The sequence below is a fragment of the Excalfactoria chinensis genome, chromosome Z (assembly GCF_039878825.1).
Source record: "Excalfactoria chinensis isolate bCotChi1 chromosome Z, bCotChi1.hap2, whole genome shotgun sequence".
Classification (NCBI taxonomy): Eukaryota; Metazoa; Chordata; class Aves; order Galliformes; family Phasianidae; genus Excalfactoria; species Excalfactoria chinensis.
This window is the reverse complement of record NC_092857.1, coordinates 58,973,912-58,991,097: the sequence shown is the minus strand read 5'-3', so window position 1 is coordinate 58,991,097 and position 17,186 is coordinate 58,973,912. Positions and strand designations below refer to the sequence as shown.

At 38.3% G+C, this 17,186-nt stretch overlaps 1 protein-coding gene across 5 annotated transcripts in view; it reads left to right on the top strand.

Annotated features, from left to right (window-relative positions):
* MCTP1 (multiple C2 and transmembrane domain containing 1) overlaps positions 1 to 17,186 on the top strand; it is a 246,706-nt gene that overhangs the window by 23,098 nt on the left and 206,422 nt on the right. Inside the window, exon 1 of one of the 5 annotated variants that reach the window (XM_072359053.1) lies at positions 8,812 to 8,945. The exons of the other annotated variants lie outside the window; for them this stretch is intronic. Within the exon in view, the coding sequence (XP_072215154.1) occupies positions 8,814 to 8,945 (132 nt within the window). The 5' untranslated portion in view covers positions 8,812 to 8,813. Of the gene's footprint in view, positions 1 to 8,811; positions 8,946 to 17,186 lie in introns of those variants that run through there. 5 annotated transcript variants of the gene reach the window in all.

Here is a 17,186-nt window from a genome sequence, read left to right as displayed (position 1 = left end):
TAGACTTGCAATAACCTCTGCAGGCACTGTGTGTGCTCTAAGAACTGACTAGAAAGAAAAACGGCAGTCAGGTATTGATCTTGTGTGCAGTGTTGCACAGGGGTTCAAGAGTACTGCGAGTGTTGTTGAATCTTCAAGGATGACTCATGCATTTTTCAGTTACAAGCTTAGAAACCATGAAACAGACATTTTGTTTTGGATGCATTCTGGTGCTTTGTAGACTTCAGAAACATTAATTTATCCTGAATCTTCGGAAGTAAAATAATTGTATTTTTTTTTTCAATAAACAGACTTTTTTGTTTGTTTGTTTGTTTGTTTTCTTAACAACATCAAAAACCTTTTAAACTGAAAGTTTGATACTTCACTGTGATGTCTTAAGTGCCAACAACTGTCTTATGCTGCTGATGGAGGAGCTCAGGCTGCCCAGCTATGTCTGTGCAGCTGCTGCTGTGCCTCACTGGTGAGGTGGCAAAGGTCAGATCCAGGTCCCTGATTCATCTGTGTTACTGATTAGAGAGCAGTGCCGAGCATCTAGTCTTCTATGTCCTGCTTCTTGAACAGTGCAGGGTGACAGAAACAATCTCCAGCTTTGCAGGGAATGAAGAAAACTGCTCTGCTAATCAGCTGGGGAGGAGATAGAGGGTGAAGAATCTGTTTTAAGAAATCCAGTTTATAGTACAGATCAGTAGCTTTCATAGTGCATATGTACCAGTTTTTACTTCTATGTGACAGCCTCACAAGCTGGGCACATTACAGTTTCAAATGGTGTCCAGGTAAAGTGCTGGCTAAAGCTGTATTCGTTCAAACTGATCAAAGGTAAAGTCTAACAGGAGCTTTTTCTGCCACAGATGAATTCTGAAGACAAAGCTACAGATGATGCAGTGACAGTACGAACTGCTCATGCAATCAATAAACTACCAGTAGTAAAGGATTAGATTGTAGTGGTGAAAGCTAGTGCATATGATTATGTTAGAGATGTCTGAGAAAAGTTGGATACTAAATTTTTGTAGCTGTTGATTTTTTTTTATTTGTTTATTGGCCTCTCTGTGGTTAATTCTTTTGTTAACTAAGTATTTGCTGCTGTCTGGTTTATCTTGGTTTATTTATCTTAAAACATGACATGACTGTTTTAGAAAAGGAAAATAAATGAAACTAAATCTAGACTATTCACATTTAAGTGATTTATCAAAAGATTTATGGAGAAAAAAAAAAAATGAAGCACACAATAAAATATTTTAAAAATAATGCAAAGATCATAGTGCAGCTATACATAACAATAATGTGACCCACAAGGAATCATGAATGGTAGAGGGACGTGTTCATTTATGCTAGTCTTGCATAAAGAAAATACTGCTGTTTCTCACGTGGCCTGTAATCAATCTTTGTGCTGGCTGAATTCCTTGTGTACTTAGTGCTGTGCAAATAAGACAAGTGAATGTGTGGATACGTGTACATATCATGTATTATTCTTCTTGGCATTGAACACTTTTTATATTATTCTATACACATAAGTTGAAAGCATGTAATTAGCAAGCTCTGCCAAAACCAGAATAGTGGGCACCAGAGAGATAAGTGCTGGAATTTCTGGTCTCAGCTTTTCAGTGTTTTAAAAACTTAAAAATTCATATAATATAAACTAACTTTTCCTCAGCCTTGATGAACTATCTACTGTTTGGAGCCTTGTGACTAGTTGAAGGCATAACTAATGAGTTAGGTGTTCTTTGGTTAAGGACCTGTCAATTTACATTCGTTCATTTTTGCTGGACACAGTAGGATCATAACAAACATTCAGTGTCCTTGCTTATAATCTCAGGCTAGCCCTGCTAACTATTAGTCTTTACAAAAATTTTTGGCTGTCATCTTGCCTCTATATATCTGTGATTGCTTCTGCTACAGACACGCAGCTGCATCCAAATCAGTTCCTTGCCTATGCATTTATAATTGACCTTGTCATGTGGCACTCATCATCAATCCCTGAAGCTGTGTTTTTCACAGTTTCAGCTAGCAAATATCTATCTGATCTATCATTTAACTTGATTAAGTGCTGCTATTGCATTTACATCTTCAGCAAAGCATGTGGCTGCCTGTAGATCATGTCTTGCTCATCTTTCAGCAAGGCACCACCATTTGCTTGGAAATGCAGGGAATACTTTACAGAAGTAAAGGAGAAAAACCTGCTTCAATATATGGAAAATTCGCAGTGAATAAACAAACAGTTATGCTGTGGAAAAGGGAGTAATGTGCACATGCAACTGCAGCCAGTGAGCTTACTAGTGCACATTTTATTGTAAAGTTGTTATGAACTTGTGATGAGGATGCTTTCATGGGTCAGTTGATAAGATAGGTCAGCTGACAGCCACCTATTAAGCCACAGCAAGTCAGAAATATGTAATTGCATTGTATGTACATCTGTGAGAAGGGAGAAGGGAACAACTTCACCTCTTCAACCTGAGGTAGCTGATGGACAGCAGAAATAGGATCAGCAGCTTGACTATGCGCTCAGCCCTCTATGTGTAGTATTTTCTGTGCCCATCTGTGGTGATCAGAGATGATGGAAATGGATGTTTTCTATATCTCAAAACACATCCAAAGTGATGTTTTTGTTTTTCTGTTACAGATGTCTGTATAAATTTCAAGTTCAAGGATAGATTTGAGGGACTAGGGATTACCTGGTTTTAATGGAGAAACAGATCCTTAGGTTTCTGACAGATGTAAGTACAGATTTACAAAGAAAGTGCAGTAAAGGAATGCTATTAAAAAAAAATAAATACTGGCCTTACTGTGTCTATGGAGTCAAAACATTTGTATACTGTCTTCCTTTCAAGGTTTAGATGGTTAGCGTGCTCTCAGACACTAAGAGATCTTTCACACAGTGGAAGAGAAGATAATAATGTCTTATTTCTTATTTTAGTTGATACCAGCTGGCCATTACAATCATATGTATTGTAATTGAAACTAGCAAAATAAATACCTGAATGGACCATGTCAGCTGGAAGGGCTGAATAGGTCATGTTACTTTTTCTGTATTAAAGCTGTTTGTTCAACAAAACATGACTGTTTTTTGCCAGTACTTTTGAACAGCATTACCCGATTTATAAATTCCCAAGTTATATTTGCTGCAGGACCACTAGTTATAAGGGAAGAAGATATTCTTCCCAGTTATTTTGCAGGATGTGTATGTATGCTGGATGTGTATGTATACCTTGCTTGTGTGTGCAGAGTAGCAAAAATTGACACAGGACCAGCTGTAGTCGCTTTCTATAAATGTTGCTGCACTATTTCAAGCACAAAAAAATAATTGTCATACTTTACAAGGTGACAGTTGACTGGGGCTGCTATGCTCTCCACATTAGTATGTGGAGAGTGTGGAAGCCATTTGTATTGTATCCATGAACATGACTCATTTGCCTAACTATTTTTATGTTGTGGGTGGTATGAATTCAAGGGGTTAACTTTTGCTGCCATCAGTCTGTCTATGAAAAGAAGCAAAGAGGTGACTTGCAGTTCTGCAGCTGCAGGCACGCTGACGGGGTAACTGGTCAAAAATATATTCTCTCTTCTAAACCAGAAGCTGGATATTTGAAGCAGCAAAGCATGAAGTTGAGAGATCTGGCTCTGCTGAAAGTTACAGATGTATACACATATCGTACAGCTTGGCTCTGCAAGGTGGGTGCGGATGTGGCGGTGGCATGGTCAGTGTTGCAGGGATGTTTTCCTGTGCAGGGAGGCATGGGGCTGAGACCTCTTGTGCTGTTGCAATCATGAATTTCCTGTGACACCTATGCTGGGGCCTCCAAAAGGATGAGTGAACTTGAGTGTTGCCAAACTTTGCCTACAGCCTTACTGTTCCTGCAAGTGTAGTCATTCTGCCAAATTAGTTGCTGGCTGCTCTCCTATCTCTGTACGTGCACTGAGAAGAGAGAGGCTGTAAGGCAGCTGAAAGCAGCATGCAGACCTTCATTACTTTTATTTAGAGCTTGTAACTTGCCTACCCTTTTGAGTAAGCAAGAAGTGAAGACTGGACCACCGCTGTGTAATGGGGAGGCAGCTCAGTGGGATGCTGAGACCCCAAAGCAGCTGGGTCCCCAAGTCAGAGGTGTGAAATTGAGGGTCCTGTCCAGGAACAGCATGGGACTGCCATGTAGGGGCACTGGGTGGATTAGCCAGTATGTGTGCCGCTGTCTGGCAGCTGCAGATCTTGTACTTTTCTGCTGAACAGAAAAATTAACTTTCAAACAGGCTCCACAGAACTATATTTCTGTGATGTTTAACATTGTCTTTTTAATCCCTGAGAAAGCTTGTTTGTTTAAGTGCTAGTTGAATGGTTCCTCAGTTTCCTTCTGTGCTTTCCAAATGTCCAAATGTGTGTTTCTGGGGGGCTGCTGGGAGCAAGGCAGCAGAGAGTTTGCCCTTCCTCTTGAGGCCACGTTCTGTGGCGAGAGTCTTTTGTTCTGTGGGAGAGTGTTTTGGGGCTGGTGCAGATCCCGTAGGTGGCCAGGAGGCAAGGGTGCTACTGGCAGAGCTGCTTGCTGTAAGCCAGGCTGTGCCAGCAGGCAGGTATAAGGGAATCTCTCAGAACTTAATGGTACTGGTGGGTGGGGGCACTAAGCAGTGCAAACTGCATGTCAGAGGTCAGCGTGTGTTTGCAATAGAATGTGCTACGTGGGTTAGCAGGTTGTCAAAAGTGCTTGCATTTGCTTCTGTAACATGAAGCCACTGTGAATAGAAAACTTAATTCCAACAGCGAGCAGGTGTTAGCAGTGTTGGTTTTGTCTGCCGTGGGAAAAACAAGATAGATGCAGTTATCAGACGTGGGAGAAACTAGCTGGTGGAGAGCTTGCCAGAGTTGAACACGTGAGTGGGAGCTGAGAATAGGAAGTCTCCTTTGCAGTGGAGCTGTGGCAAATCACTGTTTTGCTGATAACTGGGTGCATGATGTGCATTTGTTTAAATTTCTTTTCTTCTCAGACCTGTTGGTCTTGATGGGAACCCTTCCTAGTGAGAGCTTTGTTAAAACAAGCAATCAAAATCCTTAGAACCCTTCTGGCTTTGACAGACTGCAATCTGAATATGCCACATTTTTCTAGTAGGCAAAACTACACAGCCTGGATTTTCAGGTAATTCAGGTATTTGTGGCTGTAGATGACTTCTGGCTATTCATTCCATTTCAACTGCAGTTATGGCAACCATGATTATAGATCATGCTATTGAGGTGGGAGACAAAAGTAGATGTGACTTTTCAATTATTTATTTATTTTAAGCAAATAGCAAGTGCTATTAAGAAAAGGCAGACATAGATCTGCATAGCCCAACCAGGAGGAAATAGCTTATTCATGCAGAAAATCTGAAAATCTGCAATGAATGACCATGAGGAAAAAAAAAAAAAAAATTGTACATGCTTGAACGATATCTACAAAGCAGAGTTTTCTGTCCTCCACCCATTTGACAGAACCTGGGAGCATGGCTGGAGATGCCCCTGCTCTCTGGTAGGTCTCTGCCAACCTTATTTGTACCTGGAGGGTCAACAGGTGCAAAGGGCAATGGCAAAAAAGTACTGGGGCCAGAACCCCACCTTTATTTTGTTTGATGGAAATCCCTGCAGCAGCGCAGAGATGTAGGGAGAATAAGAGTAGTGAAGAGGCAGAGCAGTCTCCTAGCACAAAACATATGGAAGGGAACAGAGGATAGCAGTGGAAAGTATTCCCTTTCCTGTTTGCCAAGTAATAAAGCCTTTCTAGGTGACTGCCAGGGTGCCATGCTGTGCTCCTGTTCCTTACAGGGGCTTCGGGAACATTTTCTTTCAGCCTCAGGCCTCTGCTTTTTTCTTTCTTTTTCTTTCTTTCTTTTTTTTCTTTTTTTAAAGGCCAGTTCCAAAAAAAAAAAAAAAAAAAAAAAAAAAAAAGAGCCTGGTTTTCAAGAGTTGCACCTCTGGTTTCAGCATCTTTCTTTTATCATGAAATGATAATTTGGACAAAAGAAAAGATTTGAGCTCCTGTGCGAGAATTAGCCTTGTTAGGAGCTATATGCACAGCCAGAACAACACAGTGGTGACCTTTGCAAAACAAGCCAGTGTTTATTTGTCAACCTGTATGCAGCACGTTCTGTTCTTGGGCCAGAATGTGTAAGAAAAACTTTACTGGAATTACCTGCCTGCCTGCTTTGGTATGCATGGAGCAGTCGAACTCTCTGCTAGAGATGTGTTTAATGTCTTATCTCCTTTCATATATTCTTTCTGTAAGCAGATGGTTATTGGGGAGCTGCACATTGAGATGATGAATTCAGCAGACTATCTTGACTGTGTCAGCCTGGACCTGCTCTAGCAAGTGGTGCCTAGTGCTGGTTTTGTCCTCAACACTGGGGCAACAGTTTTAAACTTTTCATATCACTGTGTATCAGTGCATGAGCCTACATACTTTAATGATTGTAATTTAGAAATGTCCATGTTCAGCATAGTTATGTGTCAGCATCTGCCGACTGTTGAGCTCCATCTGGACAGTGAAGACTGTGGTTACTATTAATGACGTTTATTGTCCTTTAGTGTGGTAAGTTACTATTAGTAGGATTTAGCTAAGCATCTAGTTGATTATCTCAATTGCAGTGACTCCAGATCATGCAGTCTGACTTTGCAATGGGTTTGATCTGCTGCATTGCTCCCAAGAAAGTATGTGATGTTCCTCATTAGAAAAGAATCTTCTTTAGGAAAAGAGGAGAAATAAAGAAGACCAAAGCAGGATTGTGTTTGTAGTCTAGCGGTGGTTGCCCAGTGAGGGCAGTGAGTGCAGAATCCAGGGGAAGGACTGCACTGACCACTAGCATTATAGGAGCTGAGTGTGTGGGCAGGAGGGAGCTTGTAGGGTCAGGGAGCAGGCCAGAGAGAGACGTTCATAGAGTTGTTTCTCTTCTGAAGTAGGTATGAGGGAGTGGAATTTGGTTTGTAATACTGAAAAACAAAAAAATCTGTCCCATACAAAAGTGGGTTAATTCTCCTTGTAACAGAAATTAATTTGTCAGCCAGGACATGAATTATTTCTATGTTGAGAATATGAGTCTCTTTATGTTCAGTTCGTCCAGTGCAAAGTTGCTCTCAGTAACTCCCCTGATGGAGAGGAGTTCAAAAATAATTCCAGAATGGAAAGGAATTACACTGTTACCTGCAGGAAAACACTGCTAGTAGGAGACCTTCTGACTGTGCTGAAGAATTTGAAGGAGGTAGCTAATAGGAAGACAAATTCCAAACATAAGGAAAAATGTGAAATTCGTTCATAGTTTCATCTCAGCCTCCCCTGTGCTTAAATATAAAGGAGAAACCCACAGAACTGACTCCACTGAGAAATGAGACTGCTGATCTGATGCTGCAGGGCTGTTGGTTTTTTATATTGTACGACACCTAAATAAAGGCATAAGACTGACCTACCACAGTCTATTCAAGATCTAGATGAAAGACTAAATGAAGGATTTTATGGGAAAGCAAGAGAATGGTTGCTTTTCTCTGAAGGGACAACAGGAAGAGGTTTTTGTTTTGTTTTAAGCAGATAGTGTCCTTGATGAGGTCAGGATGTTCTGTTATACCTTCCAATACTATGCATTATTAAATTTCTGGAAGAAATAGAAAAAAGAGAACTTGTGCTTTCAAATGAAATCCTGAAAATAGGTGTGTGGTATGTTTTGTCTAGAGTGCCCAAGAGGAAAAATGATTTTAAAAATCACAGAGAGTAGAGTGGTATCTTTTTATTATTATTATTTTTTTAACCAATTGATCTTGTTGAATTATTTAGATTGAAAACACGTGCAGATCTATTCCTAGAACCTCAAGCTGCTTGCATACTATGAAATGTAAAATAAGAATTAGGTTGAAACTGATCAAAAGCAAAAAAGCAGATATCATAGAGACAGGAAAAAGTGTGTGCCCTAAGCTTTATTGAGTTGTTGCAAATATGGGACATAAACATAACGAAGCTAGATGTTCACCAAGTTCAGAGACTTTCCAATAGTCACTCTATTTGCCTGGTTTCCTATTTGTATCAGCTGAGATATGTGAATTTAATCTCTGTTTACTAACACTTTTCCCAAACATGTACCTCTTACATTTGTGATCCTCCATGTTCCTGAAGCTTCAAAATGCTTTGTTTTTTAAAATACCCCCTGCACTGCTTATTTGGAATACGTGGCAGTAGGACCCAGTTCAGCTCACTGTCTGCCATCAAACATAATCCAGAACACTGAACTGCCCCGTAGAGCTCAGTGTCTCCCATTTAATGAAGACGTGACAGTCTGTAACCCTTCACCTTTTTTTTTTTTTTTTTTTTCTTTTGGTCAGCTGGAAGAAGTGTAAATGCAACAGAAATACAAAGTATCTGTTTTCTTATGAAGAGATTTTTAAGGACTTCATTGTGTAACTTCTTGTATTTTTATTTTTAATTAGTGTATTTTATATAACATATGCTTTAAATACTGTAAAAACTAAAAGCTAATGATGCTGGAATGAAGCAGTGCAGGAGCTCTGCACCAGTGGTGTGACCGGAGTTTCAGACTCTCTTCTAGGTGGGCTGCAGAGCTTGCTTGCCAAACTGAGCATAAGCGAAGGTCACTGCTGATGTTGAGAAGCCAGAATTTATCAAGAAGTCTGAATACTGCACAGATTGCAAATGGCAGAATTTGTTCTGCTCTCAGGAAAAAACACTATCCAAACAGCGCTGGGTGTATATTTGTAAATTCTGATTCTGCAGGCTCCGGCTAATCTCCTTGTTTTGTCCTGCCTGCAATATAAAAAACCTTCTCCTGGCTGCAGCTCTGACCAGGAAGGGAACCAGCTCATGAGGGGAGCAGCTGTGTTACAAAGGGAGATGAATACGTGTGGCTCCGTAGGTGTCTATGGTCCTCTGCAAAAATGCTTCAAGGAAACTGGCTTGCTAAGAGGAACTGGTACTCTGAATACATACAGCAAGGTAACTGCATGATGTGCTTCTGATCAGAGCCTGTGAGCTATCCCTGCCTGGCAGAATACTTCTTTTCAAACATCTATGTGAACTAACTTAGTTTAGAAACTCCTCCTCTGCTTGGTGTTTCAGGACCTTTTCTGTCTTTTTATGTCTTATTATGCATTTCTCCAGTGATGTGATTAACTGATTTTGTTTGTACAGGTTCTGCTGACTATGAGGCTGTTTTATGAACCGGTGATGGGGCTGTGTAGGCAGAGTGCAGATCTGTGTGCTGGGGGCCTGGGTGTGCTCAACAAAATCTCTTGAGCAAGTTGTATCTGCCTGTTTCTGTTTCTATGGTTAATAGTATGCCTTACATACCCATGTCATAGTGATGGTGATGAGTTAATTATTAACCACCAATTTCTCTGTCATTTACTGTAAGTTCACCAGTGAGGCCATTGGTTAGAAGTAACCACCATGAGAATTTCTGCAGCTTTTCTTGGCTGTTCATTTAGCTGAGTCTAAATTCATGTGTGTTTTTGAGCTACCTTCTTTATAGCTAATTTGTGTTAAATCTCAGCTAGCTGCAGCCATTGAAAGGCAGAGCACACCTGCCTGGTGTTGAGACAGATTAGGAGGTTTTGTTCTGCTTTTGCAAAACTGTAGCATCTTGTTTATATTATAATAAAAATTGAACTTCACAGTTTATAATAATCCAAAATTCAGTTCAGGAAAAAATTGCAATATAAGGTGTCTGGAGTGGAACAGTCTGGAAATTATCATCTTTATTTAAATGAGAATGGTTAACCACAGTTGAAGTTTAATTTCTGATTTGAACCTCAGGCTATTCATAAGAATAAATGTCCTCAGTGAGTACATAGCTTAAAGAACGTGAGGGAAGATTACAAGAACTTGTATTCTGAAGCTCAAAAGGAGCAGGCCTTTGTTTCTTTGCTCCCAGGAGTATTTTGGGTTCTGTAGATCCCAAACCAAGTAGATGTATTCCAAATCTCAGCTGAACATACAAATAATGAAAGCATCAATTTTCATTCAATTTCCCTGATTTTTCTCTGGTCATTTTCTGAAAGCACATATTCTTATGCCTGTGCTGCTTCAGATAAATGTATAATAACTGGGACATTTTCAGACTTTCATGTGACAGTCAAGGTACTTCTCTTTGTTTTAAGATTAATGCAGTGGTGGCATAAAAACTTAATTCTTCAACAGAAGTTACTTATGAGAGGAGTTCTAAAGAAACACTGATATTCAGTTTTTGAAAGAAAGTGATAACTTTTTACATGCAAGAATACCACAAGAATCTGTATATGCATGTGGTTGTTAGTGACTTCTATATAATCTGGTATGCCACAGAACTGGTTTCTGATAGAAGATCTATTCCAGATGCTGTCTGATAGTTTATGATTATACTGTTGTTCTTGTATTATGTTAAGGGTATAGTCAGGAAGTTGTTTGACTTTTTAAATGTATTCCTTACTGATTATATGATGTATTAGTTATTTCAATACCATTGTCATGTACATTTTAAAGTGTCAAGAGTGCTGCCAGTTGGAAAAATAAAATAAAAAAAATTGAGCAAATATTTGACCAGGTTCTAAGAACAAAGCAAAAAAGTCTATTTGTTGGAAAATGAATATTCTTTGTTCACAGTGATTCTACAGTTTGTGCAACTTGGGTACATAAACCTTACAGGCTTTTCTCATAAGCTATCGGTTTCCAGTATCTCATAGTGAGGTACCTTTTAGTCTCCATTCCCAGGCTTTCTGGTGATTAGTGACAGCAGATGATTGCAATACCTTAATTCTTGAAGGGAGGGATTTCATTTCAATTACCTCTTATTTTGATTTGCTTATTAAGAATTACTGTCAACATCTTTGCTGCAGTGAAGCAGGCTGTAATGTGTTCATTACTGGACTTAGATATACATTCATAGTGTGCGTTCTTGGCAGCTGGACAACTGACTTTGCTTAAGTTTAGATTTGTTCTTTGAGAGATTTCTGGCCTTTCCAGATGTGCCTTCATTTGTGTATTTCCTTGTCAGAACAGAAGCTTGGAGCTGGACTGCTCTCTAGTTATATGACATTGGAGGAGTCTAATTTAAATCTCCGTATCTTCTCTGTATTGCTTTCATAGTTTTTATTAGTTACTTTCTGTTACGCTGCCAGTCTCTGGATGCAGATTTATTTTGTGAAATCAGCAGTGGAAAGTCTTTATCATGAAACTGATGGAGAACAAAAAGTGCCATTGACGATGCCACAAGAGCACTGAAATATCCCTTCATTCACGTCTAACTTCTGCAGTGTTGTGCAGATTGGTGATGCTACTGTGTTATGTAAATGACAGTGTTTAATGAGCATACTGAATATATTTAGCCCTGGTTCTGTAGGGGCTTTAGCATGAAGAACCAAGACAGACTTATAGCAAATAGAACTTCTCTTTTTCCTGTGGGCTCCTTCTACTAAACAAGGGACAGGTAGTAGAGGTCACCTTGCAGACTTTCAGAAACTGAATCTCATAAGGAGGAACTAAATTAGGTGGACAGGTTTTAAACTAGATCCTCATTTGTCAAAATCAAAATTCTAGAAGACCCATCTAAATGTCTACCTGTATGACCTGCTGTAGGGAAAGTGCTTTAGCAGAGGGTTGGACAAGATGTTCTCCAGATGTCACTTCAACCCCTATGATTCTTTGATTCTGCATATTTCAATCCAGCAAACAAACTCAATTTTCTACTTGGCAAGTATCTTATTCTGCGGGCAGGATGTAACAGTAGTGTGAGGTAGAGCTTTTTCAGCTGCCTCTTTACGTTATGTAAAACATGAGAGATGTTTTACAGATACCTCTAGGTCTTCTGAAAAGCTTATACACGTGAATAAACTTATTGTTTCAGCTGTATTTAACTGCATCGCTTACATAATCATTCAGAAAGAAAGAATTAGTTACGCTTCTTTGTCCTAATTATCTGTTTAATTAAACTCACTAGATGTCTCTAAGAGAAAATAGTTCTCTGAGCAATTACAGATAGTTCTCCTTTATTACCTGTCACTTAAGGATTATCATTACTAAAATGAAGTACTTTCAAATTGTTTTCAAAAGAGAAAACCTCATTTTCTACATTATAGCTGTTGTTCTTGAAAATTCATTCAGAGGAATGTGCATTTAAAGTTACTTGAAAAGCACAACAAAATTGAGTTGGGTTTTATTTTGTTTGTTGGTTTGTTTGTTTGCTTTTTGGCTGATGAGGAACAACAAAATACTAATAGTATTCACTAAACTTCAGCTGTAAGCCCTCTGGATCAGTACATCGCTGCCACTGGAATTTCAGTCTGTGCTCTCTTCTGTTACTGTCATCCTCCCTTTCTAGCAAGAGAACGCTCTTGTGATGGTTCTTTTTTGTTTGTTCTGTTTGTTTTGTTGTTATTACTTTAGATTACTTTAAATGGTAATGACATTGGTGAATGTCATATGAGTGAATGACAGTGCTTTTTACTTGTACGGTTTCAGAATCATCATATTGTAGATATATCTCCATAAGCACCAGTAATTCATTGTTACTGGTGTAGATAGCTTTCTCTTTCAGTATTAATGGTAAGGAGATGACAGAAAATGTTCCTAATAATCCACTGAAATCTGAAGTGACTGATATACAGTGGGTGCTTCCTAACCAGTGCCAGCTAGCTGCACGTGCAGCTGAGTGCCCTGTAAAGTTAAGAGGAACTGTGGTCATGAGATTGAAAGTTTTCTGGGTATAAATGCTGACATTTTCTTCTTTGTTCCTTATTTCTTTCCTAAAAATGAAAAGGGTTATGTCTGAACAAAAGATAGAAACCTTTCCACAATGCAATTATTAAACTACCAAATCAGAATGAACTACTGGATAAATTCATAGCATTGTTAAAAGCATATAGAAAAATCTCCTGAGCTATCTTAAAATACATGAGGGAATAGATGAAAATTAACTGGTCCTTAAAATTTACTTGCAAATTTTCTTCTATTTTCATGCTTATTCAACAAGCACATTTTCTTGCAAGTGCAATTAAGCAACTGTTCCACATTTTAGGTTCTTTCAAAGGCTATGCTTTGTCTTTCATTTTTACAGGAAGATCTAAATTACTGAAATTTTTTAGAAACACATCATAACCAGCGTTCTGCAGTAATGAACATGAATTTGTCTATACACATCCTGTGGTTTGTTGATTCAGACTGATTCAGATTTATTTGGTTGGCTATTTTTGGTTTTTCATTTTCTGGTTGGATGATGTTATTTTACTGCAATACCGATGGTCTTTGGTTGGCCCAGCAGTCACTTGCTGCTGTATTTTCTGAGCAAATCTTGTGTAATTCCAGCTTTTTGTTGTTAGACTATGAACACTCAGTCTTACTTTATTATTATTATTATTATTATTATTATTATTATTATTATTATTATTATTATTATTATTATTTTTCATTCACGTCTGGTTGTTTTCTTTGGGACATGCAGTACTGATGTGCTCCCTTGTACTCTGATACAGGTTTTCCATTTATGCTGTCATTATCAGTTCACTGAATATATTTGAAAATGGTGTGGTCAGAGAAGTGGTGAGATGGTATTAATCCCAGAAACAACTCTAGGATTTAAAGCCCCATATTTTACAAGATGTTCATTTATTTAAGTTTGAACTTACCTTTTTGTATGGCAAACTGACATTCATCAGTATTTTAGTCTTTCTGTTTCTAGGCTATTTTTCTTCAGCTTGCTTATAAGGGAGGGGACATTTTTTATTGCTAGTTTGGTGTTTTTATTATGTACATATAGAAAACATAAATCTGTGTGTAATGTACCCTATCACATTTCATGCAGAACACACACTAACCCATGGGGTGCCCACTGTAGGTCAGTGCCCACCTTTGCTCACCTTTGCTTGTGTGGAGGGGGGCTATTGAATAATTCATAGTCAACATTGTGAGGTCTTGATAACTGTTAGTTGTCTGAATTATGAAAAATACTTGCTGGTTGGGCAAGGCAGCTGTAGTGAAGAGCTGCAGTGAACTTTTCTTTGAATGCATCAAAATGTGTGCAGTATGTAGGAGTTCTTAAACTAATATTAATGGCCTTTAACATTTTCTGTTCAGAATATTTTCTCATTATTGATTGTAATTAATATGAGGTTTGCAAAGCTATGTGACTTAGTACTTTTGTCTGGGAACAAAACCTGGCTGGCCTTAGCTTATATTTTCCAGTGTTTGCTGAAATGCACAAAAATGTAAATTCTTAAACAGGTATCTATATAAGAATTAATGCTGACAAAGACCAAGTGTTGTCTCACAGTTCTTCTGGCATGTGTTATTCAAATGACAGCTAAAGAAACTTAGTGGCTTCATATTACTAGCCTTGTATATTCAAATACAATATGTAGTCTGTTATTGATGCTTCTGTTGACACAGATCTAGTACTTTTGTTTGAAGCATGCCAAGAAAGGGATGATTAATGCTTACATCTATTGAAAATGTCATTGAAATTTTAATTTTAAAATTCAAGATTCAGTATTCTCTTTTTATATCTACTGCATCAGGATGTAACGTGCAGTGCCACCTACTGCACTTGAGAGTGTGTGTGCACGTGGCAAATGAAAACAGCTGTGAATCAGCTTGGTGAAGTTCTAACAGCAGGAGGCCCAGGGTGACAGGTTTGTAGCAATACTACCTTTCTTTCAGTGCTAGTGATCCTATGCTGGGGTGGGAGACTTAAGATATAAATTTAACCTTTAATGTATGGGACAGCATTACAAGGAGCTGATCTAATACTTCACAATTATGTCTTAACATTTTTTGCTGTGTATAGTATTAAAATTCGTGTTAAAAATAGTCATTGACCAGAGATATTTCAGCTGAAGGTTTTGAAAACAGTCCATTGAAGGCTTTTAACATTGTATTAAATGATCTTTTTAGATCACATCACATTTGTTGTTAATAAGACGGACAGCAGAGAGATACAGAAAAGCACAGATGGCACTTGGAGTGACCTTATACCATAGCCTCAAAAAAAACCAACAACAACAACCAACGCCATTTCGTAAATGCAGTCAAAATTGGTATTTATATGTTGAGAGTTAAGGAATGTAGATGTATTCTCTGAGAGAGCCATATAGCATCCTGGAAAAGAGAAATTATAAAAGGGGTCTTAGCAAGCAGGTCAGCCAGAATGCCTAATGCAACAAGTCAGCAAAATCAGCAGAAGTGACTTTGAGATTTATAAAATCATGACTGTAAGAAGAGTTGATGTTACTTCTGAGGAAGGTATGGCTGAGGACATCAGAGTATTGCATGCAGTATCTGTGTTGTTAAGAAGACATTGAGAAACAGAGCCTTGAGTTGTCCTAAAGACATTTCACAGGCTGAAGAAAATGCCAGACAGAGTAAATCTTAAAGTTTAGTATGCTTAGCTTACCTAAAAGGAGGTGGAAACCAGGTGTACCTCAGCAGAGAAAAGATGATCTCCTCAGATTTTTTCCTGTAAGTCTGCTAGTGCTGAGAGCAGGGGAGATGGAGATAGTGTCTTTCTTCCTTGTGTAACATTACATAAACCTAAGCGTGTCAATCAGTCGGGAAGACAGAGCTCCCTGCCTTTAGTTCTTGTTATGTAATGCCTAGAAAACTCATTTTGAACATATTAGTGTGATTAGATTTGAGAACAGCTTTGTCAGGTGCATAGCAGACTCTCTGCATCTCAGAAGGATCTGTTTTGTTGAAACAATCTAATAGACATGGTGGCAGGCCAGTTTGTTACAGAACGCTGTAGAACATTCAGAATATAGAAGTAGTAGTCCTGTAAGGCTCTGAAATCCAGGGGGTAAGTGAAGAAATGTGAAAATCTGAAAACAGCCCTTTTTTGGATATTTTTTTTCTTACCGTTATGCCAAGAATCTTATGGAATCAGACCACACTCACTTAGTCTTTTTTTCATGAAGTGTGTATTTTTTCATATGTAAAGATATTGCCCTGGAAGGCACTCAGTGTAACTAAGGAATTTTTTTGAATATTGCTTAAAAAAAGTTTTATTGTCATTATTTGCATTCTATGTTTCCTGAGATTTTCAAAAAGAATTGGCATGCTGCAGAGAAACGCTTGCATTGTTTTGTGTTTTGTTTTTCTTTTTGTTCATGAGAATACAGCTCTTTTGACTGATCTGCTTCTTACTTGAGTGGTCAGCATTTAATTGTATAATGTAAACCCTAATCAGAAGTACTTGGAAGCAAGAGACCTTCTGTACAAGAAATAGAATAATTATTTACAGCAATGTCTGACATACTGTATTCATGGATCTAAGACTCTGATTAAGAAATACATTCTTCTCCTTTTAAATTTTCATTATTTAGTATGAGAGGCACTCAGCTGACACAGGGCTTTTGGCATTTTTGGTATTACAGTTTCTCCTCCTCTTCAGAACCTGTCAGAACTGAAGTATAAAGGAATGGATTTCATGCACTCAAATGAATTTGGGGGGAAAACATGTCTTTAGCAAGTACATATTTACAAGTTGGGCTGGATTTAAAGCATGCACATCTTGACAAAACAAAGGACTGAGGGAAATAGTAATTTGAAATTGAACTCTTACAGTATGTCTGTATCTGTTTTTCTCAGGAAGAGAATATGAACTGAATGCAAAGATTTTCTTATATGGCAGATACACCTAAGGAACCTTATCAGTCACTCCATAGCTTGAAGTCTGAATGCCAGTCAGTACAAACCTATAATTTTGTGTGATGACTAGAGCAAAACATAATGCAAATGCATTTTTGTTGGAGTTGGAAATTTTACTGTCATGTAAGCAATGTTTTTGCATGCAGTTGGGGATTCATAATCAAAAATGATTTTATTACAATCAGTGCCTTTAATATCTCCTATTGAGTACTTCTCTGGGCCCTGTCTATTAACAGAAGCTAAAGGACTGTGGAAACATTCAGATTTTCTCAGGTGTGGCTTCATCCATTGTGCATCTATTTGGAGGGGATGCTGACAGGGGAAATTTATGTTCCTGGAATATCTGTTGCGTAATCTCTTCCAGTGTCTGTCTACCATCTTTAAAATTTGATGCATAATTTTTATATACCTCTCTGATACTCTTGGCGTTGGAGGATTTCACAGGGTATGTCATAACTGTTTTTGCTTAGGTACAGCCATCTTCCAGTCATTTGGCTCCACACGTATTTTTGCAATTTCTCTAAACTAAAAGCAGTTGGTGCTACATTGTCATTCTGTTTCTTG